The 20529-nt window shown below is 63.9% G+C and overlaps 1 protein-coding gene across 2 annotated transcripts in view; it reads left to right on the plus strand.

Annotated features, from left to right (window-relative positions):
- The first annotated feature begins 2015 nt into the window (after nt 1–2015).
- The window catches only part of EBF4 (EBF family member 4), a 25556-nt gene continuing 7042 nt past the window's right edge, over nt 2016–20529 (plus strand). The window contains exons 1-8 of one of the 2 annotated variants that reach the window (XM_057430901.1): nt 2016–2261; nt 2911–3026; nt 7995–8151; nt 8281–8344; nt 9571–9626; nt 10445–10518; nt 10990–11058; nt 17109–17184. In XM_057430901.1, coding sequence (XP_057286884.1) covers nt 2016–2261; nt 2911–3026; nt 7995–8151; nt 8281–8344; nt 9571–9626; nt 10445–10518; nt 10990–11058; nt 17109–17184 — 858 coding nt within the window. Of the gene's footprint in view, nt 2262–2895; nt 3027–7994; nt 8152–8280; nt 8345–9570; nt 9627–10444; nt 10519–10989; nt 11059–17108; nt 17185–20529 lie in introns of those variants that run through there. The other variant, XM_057430902.1, reaches the window with a different exon arrangement.

Consider the following 20529-nt stretch of genomic DNA (forward strand, 5'->3'; position numbering starts at 1 on the left):
CCCCCGGTACATCCCCAGCACCCTCCATCCCCATCGCCCTCAGCCCCCGCTGCCCCCCAGCCCGTCCCCTCTGCTCGCAGCGCATGGCTGGGGGGTGCCGGGCGTCCCTGTGGGTGCCCCCAGCAGTGGGTGCAGCAGCTCCCCGCCCATCGCTGGCCCCACACGGGGTTGCTGTGGGGCAGCCGCAGCCCCCCCGCTCCCGCAGCCTCCATTAGCGCCCATTACCGCGGCCGTGCCGGGGAGCGCGGCTCCCCACGGGGCCGGTCCCGGGGGAGGCTCCGCACGGCCCTGCCTGGAAATGGGGGGAGCAAGGACAGAGACAGGGATGGACAAGGGCACAGCTGGAGGGGTGCATGGGTGGGCACTGGGGTGCACAGGGGCACGGATGCATGGATGCATGGATGCATGGATGCCGGAGACGTGTGGGTGGATGCTGGGGTGGATGTGGGCATGGAGAGCTGGATGCTGGAATGGACATGGGCACGGATGGATGCGTGCTGGCAGGGATGGGAGGGTGGACTGTGAGACACTGGGGTGGACAGAGGCGTGGATGGATGCATGCATGGATGCATGGATAGATGAATGGATGGATGCATGGATGGAGGGATGGTTGCATGGAGGGATGGATGCATGGAGGGATGGATGCATGGATGGATGGATGCAGGCATGCATGGGTGCATGGATGGATGGATGCATGGACAGGGGCACGGACAGATGGACACTGGGACAGACGGAGATGTGCATGGGTGGATGCTGGGATGGATGTGGGCATGGATGGACGGACACCAGGATGGACAGGAGCACAGACAGATGGACACTGGCATAGATGGGAGCATGGATGGACGGACAGCCGGTTTCGGCAGAGGCCATAGGGCCCCACCAGCCCTCAAGAGGGTCTTGGGGTGCAGTGGGGTCACTTTGGGGTACCCTGGGGTCACTCTGCAGTGTCTGGGGGGATGCACCGGTATCGCTCCAGGGTCTCCGCGGGGTGCCCCTGGGGTGTCGCAGGGGATTCAATGGGGTCCCTTTGGGGTCCCTCAGCGCACACAATGGGGTGTCCACGGGGTCTCCTCACCGTGTCCCAGGGGATTCAATGGGGTCCCTTTGGGGTCCCCCAGCGCACACAATGGGGTGTCCCCGGCCTCTCCTCACCGTGTCCCAGGGGACTCGATGGGGTCCCTTTGGGGTCCCCCAGCGCACACAATGGGGTGTCCACGGGGTCTCCTCACCGTGTCCCAGGGGATTCAATGGGGTCCCTTTGGGGTCCCCCAGCGCACACAATGGGGTGTCCCCGGCCTCTCCTCACCGTGTCCCAGGGGACTCGATGGGGTCCCTTTGGGGTCCCCCAGCGCACACAATGGGGTGTCCACGGGGTCTCCTCACCGTGTCCCAGGGGATTCAATGGGGTCCCTTTGGGGTCCCCCAGCGCACACAATGGGGTGTCCACGGGGTCTCCTCACCGTGTCCCAGGGGATTCCATGGGGTCCCCCAGCGCACACAATAGGGTGTCCCCGGCCTCTCCTCACCGTGTCCCAGGGGATTCAATGGGGTCCCTTTGGGGTCCCCCAGCGCACACAATGGGGTGTCCGCGGGGTCTCCTCACCGTGTCCCAGGGGATTCAATGGGGTCCCCAGCGCACACAATGGGGTGTCCCCGGCCTCTCCTCACCGTGTCCCAGGGGATTCAATGGGGTCCCCAGCGCACACAATGGGGTGTCCCCGGCCTCTCCTCACCGTGTCCCAGGGGATGCAGTGAGGTCACTCTGGGGCACCCGCACTGGGGTCACTTTGGGGTCCCTCCGGGGTGTCCCGGTGGGGGAGGCCCCGCAGCTCCCCCCCCCCCCTTCCCGCTGCCCCCGGGGGCCGCCCGGTGCCCGGCGCGGCTCTGGCCGCGGAGCCCCCTCCGCCGGGGCGGGGAGCGACCGCTCCTCCCCGGAATGATGTCAGCCTGCCCGGCCGCGGCCCCCGCCTCCCCCGGCGGCTCCGGCCCTGCCTCCCCGGGGAGGCGGCGGCGGCATGGCCCGGGCCGGCGGGGCGGCGGCGGCGGGGCCGCGGCGGCGGGTGCTGGTGCTGATGGTGCTGGTGGCCGCGGCGGCGCGGCGGGGCCGGGGCTCGGGCCGGCGGCGGGGAGGCGGCTCCCCCGGGCCCTCCGGTGCCCCCGGGCCCCTGCCGCCCCCCGGGCCCCTCCTGCTGCTGCTGCCGCTGCCGCTGCCGCTGCCGCCGCCGCCGTCCCGCGCCGCGCCCGCCGCCGCCGCCCGCCCGGTAACGAACCGCTCCCGCCCCATCCCGGGCCGCGCCTGCCCCCGCCCGCGGGCCTCGACGGCCTCCTCCCCGCTGCATCCCTCCCTCCGCTCCCCCGAGCCTGCCCGCATCCCTCCCTCCACTCCTCCTCTGCTGCCTCCATCCCTCCCTCCCGCCCTCGCAGCCTCCCTGCATCCCTCCCTCCAGCCCTTTAAGCCTTCCTCCATCCCTCCCTCCAGTCCTCCTCTACCTCCCTCCATCCCTCCCTCTATCCCTCCTTCCACTCCTCCTCTGCTCCCTCCATCCCTCCCTCCAGCCCTCGCAGCCTCCCTCCGCTCCCCTAAGCCTTCCTCCATCCCTCCCTCCACTCCTCCCCTGCCTTCCCCATCCCTCCCTCCCGCCGCCCCCCTCCCGGTCCCCGCACTTGGCTCCTGGTCTCCTTCGTCTCCAACTTCTCCGGCCCTGCCTCCGCCTCCCGCCTGCCCCCCCCCCCCGCCCGGCTCCTCCCGCTCCCTCCCGGGTCCCCCCCCCCCCCCCCCCCCCCCCCCGCCGCCGCCGATGCCGCTTCCCCGGCGGCCCCCGGCACCTGCCCGGCTCTGAGCTCCGCTCCCGGCCCCGGGGCAGGAAAGTTGGGGTCGGGCGCTGAGCCCCTGCCATGTTCTCCGTGCAGGAGGCGCTGCCCCGGGGGGGGCTGCCCATGAAGGAAGAGCCCCTCACGGCCGGGCTGCCCTCGGTCCGCTGGCTGCAGGGCACCGGCATCCTGGACGCCAGCACGGCGGCGCAGAGGTAAGCGGCTCCGCGGGCACCCCGGGCACTGCGGGCATCCCAGGCTCCACGGGCATCCCGGGCTTTGAGAGCATCCCGGGCTCCACGGGCATCTCGAGCTTTGAGAACATCACGGGTGCTGCAGGCATCCTGGGCTCCACGGGCATCCCGGGCTTTGAGAACATCACGGGTGCTGCAGGCATCCTGGGCTCCACGGGCATCCCGGGCTTTGAGAGCATCCCAGGCACTGCGGGCATCCCAGGCTCCATGGGCATCCCAGGCTTTGCAAGCATCCCGGGTGCTTCAGGCATCCCAGGTTCCACGGGCATCCCGGGCTTTGAGAGCATCCCAGGCGCTGCAGGCATCCTGGGCTCCGCAGGCATCCCTGGGCTCTGTGGGTATCCTAGATGCAGTGGGCATCCTGAGTGCTGGGGGTCTGCTGGGCTCCCTGAGCATCCCAGGCTCTGTGAGCATCCCTGGGACTGAGGGCACCAAGGGCTCTATGGTCATCCCAGGCTCTGTGGGCATCCCAGGTTCCATGGGCATCCTGGGTGCGGTGGGCGCTTCAGGTGCTGTGGGTACGTTGGGCTCTGTGGGCATCCCCAGCACTGTGGACATCCCGGACTCCACGGGCATTCCGAGCTCTGCGAGTATCCCAGATGCAGTGGGCATCTTGGGTGCTGGGGGTATGCTGGGCTCCGTGGGCATCGCAGGCTCTGCAAGCATACTGGGTGCTGCGGGCATCCCAAGCTCCATGGGCATCCCAGGCTCCACGGGCATCCCAGGCACCACAGGCATTCTGGCTGCAGTGGGCATCGCAGGTGCTGGGGTTATTCTGTGCCCCACGGTGGTCTTGGGCTCTGTGAGTATCCCGGGCACCGCAGGTACCCTGAGCTCCACGGGCATCCCAGTCACCATGAGCATCCCGGGCTCCACGGGCACCCCAAGCACTGCAGGTATCCCGAGTGCTGTCAGCATCCCAGGCACCGGGCGCTGCAGGCATCCCAGGCACTGTGAGCATTCCGGGTACCAGGGGCTCCATGGGCATCCTGGGCACTTTGAGCATCCCGGGTACCACCGGCTCCGCAGGCATCGTGGGTGCTGGGGGCAGCTGGGAATGATGGGTACCCCAGGCACCCCACAGAACCCGGATCCCTGGACCCCTTCGACATCCCAGATGCCTCATCCCCATGGGGTGCTCGGGGCACCCCCCACGCCCTGACTCCCTGGGCCTCAGGGATGCCTGCGTGCCCTGGTTACTGCAGGACTCCGCAGACATCAGCACCCATGGGTGCTGGGGCATCCTGAGCCACCCGGGGCCTGGTGTCCTGTGTTGGGAGAGCCGGTGGGTGCTGGCTGAGGGACAGGAGCTGCGAGAGGTTTGTGCACCCCATCCCTGTCCTCTGGGGGTGCTCAGGGCTCTGTGCACCCCATCCCCGTCCTCTTGGGGTGCTCAGGGCTCCGTGCACCCCATCCCTGTCCTCTCAGGATGCTCGGGGCTCCGTGCACCCCATCCCCGTCCTCTTGGGGTGCTCAGGGCTCCGTGCACCCCATCCCTGCCCTCTCAGGATGCTCAGGGCTCCGTGCACCCCATCCCTGTCCTCTCAGGATGCTCAGGGCTCCGTGCACCCCATCCCTGTCCTCTCAGGATGCTCAGGGCTCCGTGCACCCCATCCCTGCCCTCTCAGGATGCTCGGGGCTCCGTGCACCCCATCCCTGTCCTCTCGGGGTGCTCAGGGCTCCGTGCACCCCATCCCTGTCCTCTCAGGATGCTCAGGGCTCCGTGCACCCCATCCCTGTCCTCTCGGGGTGCTCAGGGCTCCGTGCACCCCATCCCTGTCCTCTCAGGATGCTCAGGGCTCCGTGCACCCCATCCCTGCCCTCTCGGGGTGCTCCGTGCACCCCATTCCCCTGTTTCCTCTCCACCCTGTGCCCAAAGGGGCCTGGGTGCAGCTGGGGGACACCTCACCCCTGTCCCCACCACGCCATCTCCCGCTGTCCCCCCTCTGTGGGGTTCAGGGGGCTGTTAAGGTGGGGGTTGAAGCCGTGGGGGATCCCTGGGTTCCCCCCAATAGCACTGGGATGCTCAAAACCTGCTGCACCCCCCCCCCATCAATCCTTGGGGGGGGGGCACCCACATCCCAACCTGGAGCCCCCCACAGCCGCTGGACCGATGGTCCCACAGCCCCAGGGACTTCTCTGTGCCCCAAGTATGAGAACAGGAGTGAACTCTGCCCCCCAGAACCTGCGATGTGGGGGGACAAGGGGGGCATCCCGGGCTGGGACCACTGCAGCCGCTCCGGTGGTGCCCTATGCCCAGTGTGCGAGCATGGGGCTCACAGACCCCCTGTCCCCACAAGCCTCCGGTGCCCCCCAGTCCCCTCCTGTCCCCCCCATCCCACCATGGTACCCATGAGCTCGGCGCGTGCCGCATGTGCCAGCCATGACACACACATGGACACGCGTGTGGGGTGTTCATCGCCCCCAGACCCAGCCTCCCTTCACCTGCACCCCCTTGGACCCCCATTGGGGCGGGGGGGTCATACATCCCCCACCCCACCCCCCAGCATCACTCACAGACACCCCCATTCCTATATGGTCCCATGGCCACCGCAGCTGCATCCATGGGCTCCTGGGTGTCCTGGTGCACCCATAGGGTGACCCTACGGGGTGGGGTCCCTCTTCCCCGCCCTGTTTTGGGGTGCAGTGGCTGACGGCCGGGCCAAGGGAAGCTGCTGCTTTCCTGGCAGAGCCGGGTGCTGGGAAGTGCTCTGATTGCTGTTAATAATTAATGGCAACGGGCTCAGCACGGAGCACCGGGAGCGGGGAGGCTGCCATCAGGCATCGCCTCCCCCCGCAGCACGGCAGGGATCCAGGGATGGGAACGGGAATGGGGTCTCCATTCCCTGCAGCCCTATGGCACAAGGGTCCCCTTCGGGGGGGGGGACCAGGGACAGCCGTGGGGTCTGGCCCCGTGTTTGTTGTCGGGGATGCTGCGGCTCCCCAGTGATGGGTTTAATGAGCTTCTGTCCTCATCGCACACGGGTGTCCCCGAGGGGGCCCAGCTTCACATTGGCCTTGCTTGGGGCCCACAGTGGTGCTGGGGGGGTAATTGAAGCCCAAGGGGCGTCATTACAGGGGGTGAAGGTGCCTGAGGTCCCCTGTGCACCCAGTGAAGCCCCATGGGAGCGGTGCTGGGAGGAGCGATACGGGGGGGTCTCAGCCGTGCAGGAGCAAAGGACCCCCCTACCTGGCTCCATCCCCAAGCACCCATTAGGTGAGGGTCGCATCCCTCCATGGCCAGGGCTGGGATATGGGGGTGCTGAGGGGTCCTGCCCCACATTGGGTACCCATGGGAACCACTCCCAACAGCTTGACACCCCCCCCCCCCCCAACCACCCCCCTGTCCCGATGTGCCCATGCGCATAGGGCTGGACCTATGGCATGAGGCGCTGACCCCACCGACTGCCCAAGGGAAGGGAACCCCCATCGCCATCCCCGTTCCCGTTTTCATCAGGAAAAGGGGAACTTCCCTCAGCATCAGGTGCCCCCACCCCTGCCTGCGCTCGGGACAGGACCGGGAACAAGAGGGGATGGCACTGGGGACGGGAGGGGATGGGGACAGGAGGGGATGGGGACAGGAGGGGATGGCACTGGGGACGGGAGGGGATGGGGACAGGAGGGGATGGCATTGGGCACAGGAGGGGATGGGGACCGGAGGGGATGGCACTGGGGACAGGAGGGGATGGGGACAGGAGGGGATGGCATTGGGCACAGGAGGGAATGGCACTGGGGACGGGAGGGGATGGGGACAGGAGGGGATGGCATTGGGAACAGGAGGGGATGGCATTGGGCACAGGAGGGGATGGGGACAGGAGGGGATGGCATTGGGCACAGGAGGGGATGGGGACAGGAGGGGAACAGGAGGGGATGGATGGGAACAGGAGGGGATGGCACTGGGCACAGGAGGGGATGGCACTGGGGACAGGAGGGGATGGCAGTGGCGACAGGAGGGGATGGGGACAGGAGGGGATGGGGACAGGAGGGATGGCATTGGGGGCAGGAGGGGATGGCATTGGGGGCAGGAGGGGATGGCAGTGGAGACAGGAGGGGATGGCATTGGGGACAGGAGGGGATGGGGACAGGAGGGATGGCATTGGGGGCAGGAGGGGATGGCAGTGGAGACAGGAGGGGATGGCAGTGGAGACAGGAGGGGATGGCATTGGGGACAGGAGGGGATGGCAGTGGAGACAGGAGGGGATGGCAGTGGAGACAGGAGGGGATGGCATTGGGGACAGGAGGGGATGGGGACAGGAGGGATGGCATTGGGGGCAGGAGGGGATGGCAGTGGAGACAGGAGGGGATGGCATTGGGGACAGGAGGGGATGGCATTGGGGACAGGAGGGGATGGGGACAGGAGGGATGGCATTGGGGGCAGGAGGGGATGGCATTGGAGGCAGGAGGGGATGGCAGTGGAGACAGGAGGGGATGGCATTGGGGACAGGAGGGGATGGCATTGGGAACAGGAGGGGATGGCAGTGGGCACAGGAGGGGATGGGCACAGGAGGGAATGGCACTGGGCACAGGAGGGGATGGGGACAGGAGGGGATGGCATTGGGGCAGGAGGGGATGGGCACAGGAGGGAATGGCACTGGGGACAGGAGGGGATGGGGACAGGAGGGGATGGGGCATTGGGCACAGGAGGGAATGGCACTGGGCACAGGAGGGGATGGGGACAGGAGGGGATGGCATTGGGCACAGGAGGGGATGGCACTGGGCACAGGACGGTACAGCGCTGGGCACCGTTTCCCCCCCGGGGCCCGGCGCTGGCTTCAATGGGGCACCGGGCTAACGTGGCCGTGGGGCGTTAGGGCCCTGGGTGCTCCCCGTGTCGCCAGCCCCGGGGCTCAGGCGCTGCCCCCGGCTCCCCGCTGGCGCTGGGGGTGCCCGGGGCTGGGTCCCCCCGTTCACCGCCGTCGCCCTCCGCAGCGGCGTGGGCCTGGCCCGGGCGCACTTCGAGAAGCAGCCGCCGTCGAACCTGCGGAAATCGAACTTCTTCCACTTCGTGCTGGCCATGTACGACCGGCAGGGGCAGCCCGTGGAGATCGAGCGCACCTCCTTCATCGACTTCGTGGAGAAGGAGCGGGTGAGCCCCTGCCCACCGGGCACCCCCGGCTCATCGCGCCCAGAGCGGCTGCGGGGTTGGACGGGGGCACCGGGAGGGGACCGGGATGCGCGTGTGCCCCCCCCATCCATCCAACCGTGATCCCCCCAGGAGCAGAACGGGGAGAAAACCAACAACGGGATCCACTACCGGCTGCAGCTGCTCTACAGCAACGGTGGGTGATGGGGGCGTGGGGCGGGGGCACGGGGGCATGGGGTCATGGGGATATGGGGATATGGGGATATGGGGCATGGGGATATGGGGATATGGGGCACGGGGATATGGGGATATGGTGATATGGGGCATGGGGATATGGGGATATGGGGATATGGGGATATGGGGATGGGGACATGGGGATATGGTGATATGGGGCATGGGGACATGGGGATATGTGGATATGGGGCATGGGGATATGGAGATATGGGGCGTGGGGTGGGGACATGGGGATATGGGGATATGGGGCATGGGGATATGGGGATATGGGGCGTGGGGACATGGGGATATGGTGATATGGGGCATGGGGATATGGGGATATGGGGCGTGGGGACATGGGGATATGGGGATATGGGGCATGGGGACATGGGGATATGGGGATATGGGGCATGGGGATATGGGGATATGGGGATATTGGGACATGCGGATATAGGGATATGGGGACATAGGGATATGGGGATATGGGGACATAGGGATATGGGGATATTGGGACATGGGGATATGGGGACATGGGGCATGGGGATATGGGGACATGGGGCATGGGGATATGGGGACATGGGACATGGGGATATGGGGACATGGGGACATTGGGACATGGGGATATGGGGATATGGGGACATGGGGATATGGGGACACGGAGGGGTACAGGCCGGGCTGTGACCCCGCTGTCACCGCAGGGCTCCGCACAGAGCAGGATCTCTATGTGCGCCTGGGGACATGGGGATGTCCAAGCAGGTGGGGCATGGGGCTGGTGCCTGGGACACGCGTGTGCACATGGGGTGTGATATGGGGCATGGGGATATGGAGATATGGGGCGTGGGGACATGGGGTGGTCATGGAGATATGGTGGGGATATGGGGATACACATGGTGATATGGAGATATGGGGCGTGGGGACATGGGGTGACATGGGGATATGGGGATATGGGGCATGGGGATATGGGGATATGGGGATATTGGGACATGCGGATATAGGGATATGGGGACATAGGGATATGGGGATATGGGGACATAGGGATATGGGGATATTGGGACATGGGGATATGGGGTCATGGGGCATGGGGATATGGGGACACGGGGATATGGGAACATGGGGACATTGGGACATGGTGATATGGGGATATGGGGACATGGGGATATGGGGACACGGAGGGGTACAGGCCGGGCTGTGACCCCGCTGTCACCGCAGGGCTCCGCACAGAGCAGGATCTCTATGTGCGCCTCATCGACTCCATGTCCAAGCAGGTAACGGCACGGGGCTGGTGCCTGGCACACGCGTGTGCACATGGGGTGTGCCAGAGGGGTCATCGGTACACGTGTGTGCCAGGCAGGCACATCTGTATGTGCATGGGCAGCACAGGCACATCTGTACACATGTGTGCCAGGCCGGCACATCTGTACATGTGTGTGCCAGGGCGACACATCTGTACATGCATGGGCAGCGCAGGCACATCTGCACACGTGTGTGCCAGGCAGGCACATCTGTACATGCATGGGCAGTGCAGGCACATCTGCACACATGTTTGTGCCAGGCCGGCACATCTGTACATGTGTGTGCCAGGGCAACATATCTGTACCTGCATAGGCATCACAGGCACATCTGCACACGTGTGTGCCAGGCAGGCACATCTGTACATGCATGGGCAGCGCAGGCACATCTGTACATGCATGGGCAGCGCAGGCACATCTGTACATGCATGGGCATCACAGGCACATCTGCACACATGTGTGTGCCAGGCAGGCACATCTGTACATGCATGGGCAGCGCAGGCACACACTTGTGCCCTAGTGTGGAGGCCGGCACACACAAGTTCACGTCCCGTACATGCGTGTGCGGAGCTGGGCACTCCCGGCTCCACGTGTGCAGGGGCGCACACACGTGTGCAGGGGTGCAGGGCTGCACCCTGTGGCCTTCGGGCCCCGCAGCCCCTCTGGAGTGAGCCGGGGGGGGGTCCCTGGGTCGGGGACGCGGTGGCAGGGGACACGTGCGGGGGACAGGGACAGGGACAGGGACAAGGGGCCGGAGACGGTGGCCCCCCCCTGGCGCCCTTTGCCCTCCCCAGGCCATCATCTACGAGGGGCAGGACAAGAACCCCGAGATGTGCCGGGTCCTCCTCACGCACGAGATCATGTGCAGGTACCGGGGTTACCCTGGGGGGTCCCAGGCAGGGGCGCCGTGGGGCCTGGCAGCGCCGGGGTGCAGAGCAGCTGCAGCGCTGTCCCCGGTGCCCCATTAGCCCCGCTCTTGTTTACCGGCCCTGCGGCAATCAGCGCTCAGGACCGGCGCTAATTGAGCTCTGGAGCCCTGTTAAAGGAGGGGGGGGACCCCGCTTTAGGCCCCCCCCCCCCCGGGGCTCCCCGAGCACCTCCCAGGGCTGGGATGCACCCCGAGCCCATGGCGGGGGGATATGAGGGTACCCCCGGGGTGCCCCCTCTGTCCTGGCACCCCCCCTCCCCTCTGCCCCCCACCCCGTCCCGCGCTGCTCTGGGTGATGCTGGGGGCTCCGAGGGTGGGAAACGGGGCCCTGGAGGTGTTCCCATGGGGCTCGGGGGTGTGGGGCTGGCCCCGGGCCCCACCACGTCCCCTCACCCTGTCCGCCCTCCCCAGCCGCTGCTGTGACAAGAAGAGCTGCGGGAACCGCAACGAGACCCCCTCAGACCCGGTCATCATCGACAGGTACCGGGGGTCCCCATGAGCCTCAATGGGGCCGCGGGGTGGGGGGATCCCTGGAGTGGGGGTCCCCAGGGCTGGCACCTGGTGTCCGAGTGGCCGCGTTAGCGCTATTGAGCCTGCAGAGCAGCAGGGGGGGTCAGGAAGGTGTCCGCTTGTGTCACTGTGTGTCACTGTGGTGCCCGGTGCCCCCGGTCTGTGTCGCTGCAGTGCCAGGGACACCCAGGGTGCTCAGGGACACCCCGGTGCTGATGGGGACACCCCGGTGCTGATGGGGACACCCCGGTGCTGATGGGGACATCCCAGTGTTGATGGGGACACCCTGGTGCTGATGGGGACACCCTGGTGCTGGTGGGGACATCCCGGTGCTGATGGGGATACCCCGGTGCTCGGTGTCCCCATGGCACGTCGGGCACGTGTCCCGTGCTGAGGGACCTCTCATCCTCCTGGCCAGGGCAGATGGGAGCAGAGAGCCCGGCACAGGCAGGGCTGGACCGTGTCTCTCTGCAGCCATGGACAGACTGCGCACACCTCACCTCCTTCTGTCCGTCCACCTATCCATCCATCCATCCATCCATCCACGCACCCATGCATCCATCCATCCACCCACCCACCCACACACCCATGCATCCATCCATCCATCCATCCATCCATCCATCCATCCATCCATCCATCCATCCACCCATCCACCCATCCATCCATCATCCATCCATCCATCCATCCATCCATCCATCCATCCATCCATCCATCCAACATCCATCCATCCATCTACCATCCATCTATCCATCCATCCATCCATCCATCCATCCATCCATCCATCCATCCATCCATCCATCCAACCATCCTCTATCCATCCATCCATCCATCCATCCATCCATCCATCCATCCATCCATCCATCCATCCATCCATCCATCCATCCATCCATCCATCCATCCATCCATCCACATCCATCAACCATCCATCCATCCATCCATCCATCCATCCATCCATCCATCCATCCATCCATCCATCCATCCACCCATCCATCCATCCATCCATCCATCCATCCATCCATCCACCCATCCATCCATCCATCCATCCATCCATCCACCCATCCATCCATCCATCCATCCATCCATCCATCCATCCATCCACCCATCCATCCATCCATCCATCCATCCATCCATCCATCCATCCATCCATCCATCCATCCATCCATCCATCCATCCATCCATCCATCCATCCATGCATCCTTCCCTCCCTCCCTCCTTCCCTCCCTCCATCCCTCCACCCATCCATCCACCCATCCATGCATCCATCCATGCATCCTTCCCTCCCTCCCTCCCTCCATCCCTCCATACATCCTTCAATCCATCCATCCATCCATCCAACCAACCATCCATCCATCCATCCTTCCTTCCCTCCCTCCCTCCCTCCATCCCTCCTTCATCCTTCCTTCCATCCATTCTTCCATTCATCCTCCATTCTTATCCCTCCCTCCCTCCCTTCACCTCTCCATTCCTCCCTCCCTCCTTTATCCTCTCCCTCCCTCTCCCCCCCTCTCACCAGCCCCTGACCTGTCCCTCCAGCCCTCAGCACCTCTGTCCTGTCCCCTGCCCCATCCCTGTCCCGTGCATGTCCTGCGCGGTGGCACCTCTCTGGTGACCCCCGTCTCTTGAAGGGTGCTGAGGCCTTTATGGCCCCCCAGTCCCTGAGGTGATGGAGCTCTGCAGGGGACACAGCGGGCAGGATGGGGCCATCCAGTGAGGGGCTCCCTTCTCACTCCCCCAGTGGGTCCCTTGGTCCTGGGCGTCCTGTGAGGTCCTGCCCCCTGCTCTAAGCCCCCATGGTGCTGGCGGGTCCCTGGGCACAAAGGGGGTGGCGCAGACCCCCAGCGGGTCCCTGACCCCCATCCAGAGGGGTGGGGGGCAGCAGGATGGGGGTCCCTTGTCCCCTCACCACATCCGTGTCCCCCCATCCCTTCATCCACCTCATCCCGTGGGGATCCCGGCTGCTGCTTTTGGGACCCCCTGTGCTGGAGCCCGGGGCTGAGCCCATTGCTGGGTGACCCCCCCATAGCAAGTATCCCCCAAGGGCTGGTGCCTTCCCCATCCATGTGGGGTCAGGCAGGAGGGGAGGGGGTTCCCCAGTGTCCCCGTGTCCTGGGAGCAGGGGGGGGTTACACAGGGTCCCCCTGCCCGCCGCCTGCCCCCCCCCCCCCCCCGGTTCTTCCCCCCCCCCCCATTCCCACTCCCCCAGCTCGACGCCCGGCCCCACTGGTTTAGAGAGGCAGATAAGTGCCCTATCAACATGTTAATCAAATTACTTAGGAGCTAAAATTGACGCTTTTCATTAATTATACAAGATTATTCTAATTGCGAATTCAAATGTATGCGCTCGGAACAGAAGGTGTTCGGGAGCAGCGCCGGGAATTTGCATGTTAAATGGGAATGCTGCGCATTAGGGATGCTAATGCATGCGCCCTGCCTGTATTTTTAACTCCCGGGCCCATATGCAAGGCTCTGGCTGGGGGGGGGGGACGAGGCCAACCTGGGGTTCAGGATCAGCCCCCCCCAGGAGCTCAGAGCCAGGCCCGGGGCCGGGGGGGGCGCAGGGCCCTGTCAATCTCCTGGTGGGGGGGTGTTTTCCTGCTGTTTCCCAGCTCCTTCCTTTGCCCTGATTACCACCTGCCAGGGGTGGGTGATGGGGGGCACGGGGGGGTCCCCCCTCTTCCTGCTCCTGCCTGGGAAAACCAGGTCCCAAGGGAAGCGCTGGGCTTGGGACCCACTTCCCACGGCGCAGGGCTGGCCGAGGGCAGGAGCCCCCAGGGGATGCAGGATGGGGACCCCAATAGACCCCAGTGGGACACGGGATGGGGACCTCAAGGTCTGCAGGGGTGCAGCCTGAGGGATGGGGATGGAGGGTTTGGGGGACCCCGGGGATAGGGGCAGGATGGGATGCTGGGACAGGACAGGATGGGATGGGATGGGATGCTGGGACGGGACAGGATGGGATGGGATGGGATGCTGGGACGGGACAGGATGGGATGGGATGGGATGCTGGGACAGGACAGGATGGGATGGGATGGGATGCTGGGACTGGGACGGGATGGGATGGGATGGGATGCTGGGACAGGACAGGATGGGATGGGATGCTGGGACAGGATGGTATGGGATGGGATGGGATGCTGGGACGGGATGGGATGCTGGGACAGGATGAGATGGGATGCTGGGACAGGACAGGATGGGATGGGATGCTGGGACAGGACAGGATGGGATGGGATGGGATGCTGGGACAGGATGGGATGGGATGCTGGGACAGGACAGGATGGGATGGGATGCTGGGACGGGATGGGATGGGATGGGATGCTGGGACAGGACAGGATGGGATGGGATGCTGGGACAGGACAGGATGGGATGGGATGGGATGCTGGGACAGGACATGGGATGGGATGGGATGCTGGGACAGGATGGGATGGGATGCTGGGACAGGACAGGATGGGATGGGATGCTGGGACAGGATGGGATGGGATGGGATGGGATGCTGGGACGGGATGGGATGGGATGCTGGGACAGGATGAGATGGGATGCTGGGACAGGACAGGATGGGATGGGATGGGATGGGATGCTGGGACAAGACAGGATGGGATGGGATGCTGGGACAAGACAGGATGGGATGGGATGCTGGGACAGGATGGGATGGGATGGGATGCTGGGACGGGATGGGATGGGATGGGATGGGATGCTGGGACAGGATGAGATGGGATGCTGGGACAGGATGGGATGGGATGGGATGCTGGGACGGGATGGGATGGGATGGGATGCTGGGACAGGATGAGATGGGATGCTGGGACGGGATGGGATGAGATGGGATGCTGGGACAGGACAGGATGGGATGGGATGCTGGGACAGGATGGTATGGGATGGGATGCTGGGACAGGATGGGATGGGATGGGATGCTGGGACGGGATGGGATGCTGGGACAGGATGAGATGGGATGCTGGGACAGGACAGGATGGGATGGGATGCTGGGACAGGACAGGATGAGATGGGATGCTGGGACAGGACGGGATGGGATGGGATGCTGGGACAGGACAGGATGGGATGCTGGGACAGAATGGGATGTATCAGGATGGACAGTGGGATGCAGACAGGCTGGCACACTGGGATGTGGCATGGGGACAGGATGGGATGCCAGGACAGGACAGGACGGGATGCTGGGATGTGGCAGGATGGCACCGTGGGATAAAGACAGGATGAGGTGCTGGGATGTGGGTAGGATTTGACACTGGGTGTTTATGGATGCAACAGGATGAGGTGCTGGGATGGGGACTCATGCTGGGATGCAGCATGCAATGGTGGGATGGGGTAGGACTGCACAGTGGGATGGGCACAAGTTGGCACACGGGGATGCAGCAGGATGTCAAACTGGGATGGGGACAGGACTTCATGCTGGGATGTGGACAGGATGTGATGCTGGAATGGGGCAGGATGGGTCACTGTGGTGGGGACAGGATGGCACAGTGGGATGGGGACAGTGGGATTGGGAAAGGGTGGGAAGCTGGGATGTGGCAGGATGGGATGCTGAGATGGGGGAAGGATGGGATGTTGAGATAGGAACAGGATGGGACAGTGGTGTACAGCAGAATGGAATGGGCAGAATGGCACAGTGGGATAAGGGTAGGTTGCCACAAAGGAATAGGGACAGGATGGGACTCTGTGATGGGATGCTAGGATGGGCACAACGGTGCACTGAGACGGGAACAGATTGGGATGCTGGAATGTGGAAGAATGGGATGTTGGGATGGTGCAGGATGGGACACTGGGATAGAGCAGGGTAGGATGCTGGGATGGTGCAGGACAGGACACCAGGATACAGAGGGCAGGATGCTGGGATGGTGCAGGATGGGACACCAGGATACAGAGGGCAGGATGTTGGGATGGTGCAGGACGGGACACTGGGATACAGAGGGCAGGATGCTGGGATGGTGCAGGATGGGACACCAGGATACAGTGGGCAGGATGCTGGGATGGTGCAGGACGGAACACTGGGATGAGCAGGGCAGGATGCTGGGATGGTGGGATGCAGCAGGACAGTGGGCACACTGGGATGGTGCAGGACGGGACACTGGGATGGTGCAGGATGGGACGCTGGGATGCAGCAGGACGGGACACTGGGATGGTGCAGGATGGGACGCTGGGATGCAGCAGGACGGGACACTGGGATGGTGCAGGATGGGACACTGGGATGCAGCAGGACGAGACACTGGGATGGTGCAGGACGGGACACTGGGATGCAGAGGGCAGGACGCTGGGATGCAGCAGGATGGGACACTGGGATGGTGCAGGATGGGACGCTGGGATCCAGCAGGACGGGACACTGGGATGCAGCAGGACGGGACGCTGGGATGCAGAGGGCAGGATGCTGGGATGCAGCAGGACGGGACACTGGGATGCAGAGGGCAGGACGCTGGGATGCAGCAGGACGGGACGCTGGGATGCAGCAGGACGGGACACTGGGATGGGGCAGGACGGGACGCTGGGATGCAGCAGGACGGGACACTGGGATGCAGCAGGACGGGACGCTGGGTTGCAGCAGGACGGGACGCTGGGATGCAGAGGGCAGGATGCTGGGATGCAGCAGGACGGGACACTGGGATGCAGCAGGACGGGACGCTGGGATGCAGAGGGCAGGATGCTGGGATGCAGCAGGACGGGACACTGGGATGCAGCAGGACGGGACGCTGGGATTCAGCAGGACTGCACACTGGGAATGCAGCAGGACGGGACACTGGGATGCAGCAGGACGGGACACTGGGATGCAGCAGGACGGGACGCTGGGATGCAGAGGGCAGGATGCTGGGATGCAGCAGGACGGGACACTGGGATGCAGCAGGACGGGACGCTGGGATGCAGAGGGCAGGATGCTGGGATGCAGCAGGACGGGACACTGGGATGCAGAGGGCAGGATGCTGGGATGCAGCAGGACGGGACGCTGCGATGGGGCCGGGGGCGCCGCGGGCTCTCTGGCATCCGCGCAGTTTTCCAGCCCCAACCGCCCCGTTCCTCCCCCCCAGGGTTTTCCTGAAGTTTTTACGCAAGTGCAACCAGAACTGCCAGAAGAACGCGGGGAACCCCCGGGACAAGCGGCGCGTCCAGGGGAGGAGCCCCCGCCGCTGCCCGCGCCAGGCCTGCAGCAGGGGGCTCACGGCGCGCACCCAATCCCCCTGAGCCCTTGGCCAGCCCTGGTTCCCCCCAGGTCCCTCCTGAACCCCTTTGCCAGCCCCGATTCCTCTCAAACCCCATTTCCAAACCCCAATTCCCTCGCTCCCTTCCCAAACCCCGATTCCCTTCAAACCCCTTTGCAAACCCCAACTTCTCTCGTCCCCTTTGCAATCCCCAATCCCCTTCAAACCCCTCTTTGCAAACCCCAATTTATCTCTTTACAAACCCTGATCCTGCTTGATCCCTTTACAGACCCAAATCCCCCATAAGCCCCTTTGAAAACCCCAATTCCCCCCATTCCCTTTGCAGACTCCTCTTTTCAAACCCCAATTCCCCTGGGGCCTCTTTGCAAACCCCAATTCCCCTCATTCCCTTTGCAAACCCCAATTCCTCTTGAACCTCTTTACAAACCCCTTTGCAAACCCCAATTCCCCTCATTCCTTTGCAACCCCCAATTTCTCCCTTTGTTAGCCCCAGTCCACCTGGAATGCCTTTGCAAATCCTGATTCCCCTCAATCCCTTTGCAAACCCATTTCTCCCATTACAAACCCCATCCCCCTAGGACCCCCTTTGAAGACCCCATTTCCCCTCCATCCCCTTTACAAGCTCCTCTTGCAGACCCCGTTCCCCTGGGACCCCTTTACAGACCCCATTTCCCCTCCATCCCCTTTGCAGTCTCCCCTTCCAAACCCCAGTCCCCCGGGACCCCCTTTACAGACCCCATTTCCCCTCTGTTCCCTTTGCAGCCTCCCCTTCCAGACCCCATTCCCCCGGGACCCCCTTTACAGACCCCATTTCCCCTCCATCCCCTTTACAAGCTCCCCTTCCAGACCCCGTTCCCCTGGGACCCCCTTTACAGACCCCATTTCCCCTCCATCCCCTTTGCAATCTCCCCTTGCAGACCCAGGACCCCCTTTACAGACCCCATTTCCCCTCCATCCCCTTTGCAGCCTCCCCTTGCAGACCCCGTTCCCCTGGGACCCCCTTTGCAGACCCCATTTCCCCTCCCTCCCCTTTGCAATCTCCCCTTGCAGACCCCGTTCCCCTGGGACCCCTTTACAGACCCCATTTCCCCTCCATCCCCTTTGCAGCCTCCCCTTGCAGACCCAGGACCCCCATTACAGACCCCATTTCCCCTCCATCCCCTTTGCAGCCTCCCCTTCCAGACCCCGTTCCCCTGGGACCCCTTTACAGACCCCATTTCCCCTCCATCCCCTTTGCAGTGTTCCCTTGCAGACCCCGTTCCCCCGGGACCCCCTTTACAGACCCCATTTCCCCTCCATCCCCTTTGCAATCTCCCCTTGCAGACCCAGGACCCCCTTTACAGACCCCATTTCCCCTCCATCCCCTTTGCAGTGTTCCCTTGCAGACCCCGTTCCCCCGGGTCCCCCCCGTAACCCCCGATCCCCTCCCTACCCCTCTCCCCCCCCGTTTCCCCCCCGTGCCCCCCGCACCCCATTTCCCCGCCGTGCCCCGGCTCCGGTACCGCCGGGCTCCGCAGCTGGCGGGGGGGGGGGGGGGGGGGGGGTCCGGCGCTCATCAGGGCCCTCTCGTCGCTATGGTAATTGTGACATTTCCGTGATTAACGAGCCACGCAATTTGCATCGCGGCGGCGGCGCCGGGAGCGGAGCCAAGGCGGGGGGGGGGAGCGGGGAGAGGAGAGGGGGAACGGGGGGGCTGGAGGGGACTGGGGTGCCCCGGCCCATGGATGCTGCGGGGGGGGGGGGGGGGGGGGGGGGGGCAGGCACTTGTACATGGATGTACCCGTGTGTGCAGCAGGGCTCCTGCACCGACCCCATGGCACACGCACATGGATGCACACACACATACATGTGCACACACGTGTGCACACACATACATGTGCACACAGCCTTTGGCACATGCACATGGATGCACACACACATACATGTGCACACACGTGTGCACACACATACATGTGCGCACAGCCTTTGGCACATGCACATGGATGCACACACACATACATGTGCACACACGTGTGCACACACATGCACACACATGTGTGCACACACAGCCTTTGGCACATGCACATGGATGCACACACACATGCACACACATGTGCACAACACACACACACATACAGTGCACACACATGCACATGGATGCACACACACATGGATGCACACACACATACATGTGCACACACAGCCCTTGGCACACGTACATGGATGCACACACATACATGTGCACACACAGCCCTTGGCACAAGCACATGGATGCACACACACATACATGTGCACACACATACATGTGCACACAGCCCTTGGCACATGCACATGGATGCACACACACATGTGCACACACAGCCCTTGGCACATGCACACACATACATGTGCACACAGCCCTTGGCACATGCACATGGATGCACACACACATGTGCACACACAGCCCTTGGCACATGCACATGGATGCACACACATACATGTGCACACACAGCCCTTGGCACACGCACATGGATGCACACACATACATGTGCACACACAGCCCTTGGCACACGCACATGGATGCACACACATACATGTGCACACACAGCCCTCGGCACACACACACACACGTGCACACCCACACACACATGCACACCCAGCTCAGCACACACACACACATACATGTGCACACACACACACACACGTGCACACACACACACGTCAGCTCACACACACACACACATACATGTGCACACACACACACACATGCACACCCAGCTCTCAGCACACACACACACACATGTGCACACACACACACGTGCACACCCAGCATGGTTCACACACACACATACATGTGCACACACACACACGTGCACACCCAGCTCTCAGCACACACACACACACATGTGCACACACACACACGTGCACACCCAGCTCTCAGCACACACACACACACATGTGCACACCCACACACGTGCACACCCAGCTCAGCACACACACACACACATACATGTGCACACCCACACACGTGCACACCCAGCTCAGCACACACACACACATACATGTGCACACCCACACACGTGCACACCCAGCTCTCAGCACACACACACACATACATGTGCACACACACACACGTGCACACCCAGCTCTCAGCACACACACATACATGTGCACACACACACACGTTCACACCCAGCTCAGCACACACACACACATACACGTGCACACCCAGCCCTCGGCACACGCACCCGTATGCCCACGCCTGCAGGCACAGCGCACATACGTGCCCCCACGTCACCCCCAGGCCATGGGGGGGTCCGGCGGCCCCCAG

Source organism: Pezoporus wallicus, unplaced genomic scaffold (genome assembly GCF_028554395.1).
Source record: "Pezoporus wallicus isolate ANWC-B61680 ecotype Strahan unplaced genomic scaffold, APGP_CSIRO_Pwel_v1 contig_12332, whole genome shotgun sequence".
NCBI lineage: Eukaryota > Metazoa > Chordata > Aves > Psittaciformes > Psittacidae > Pezoporus > Pezoporus wallicus.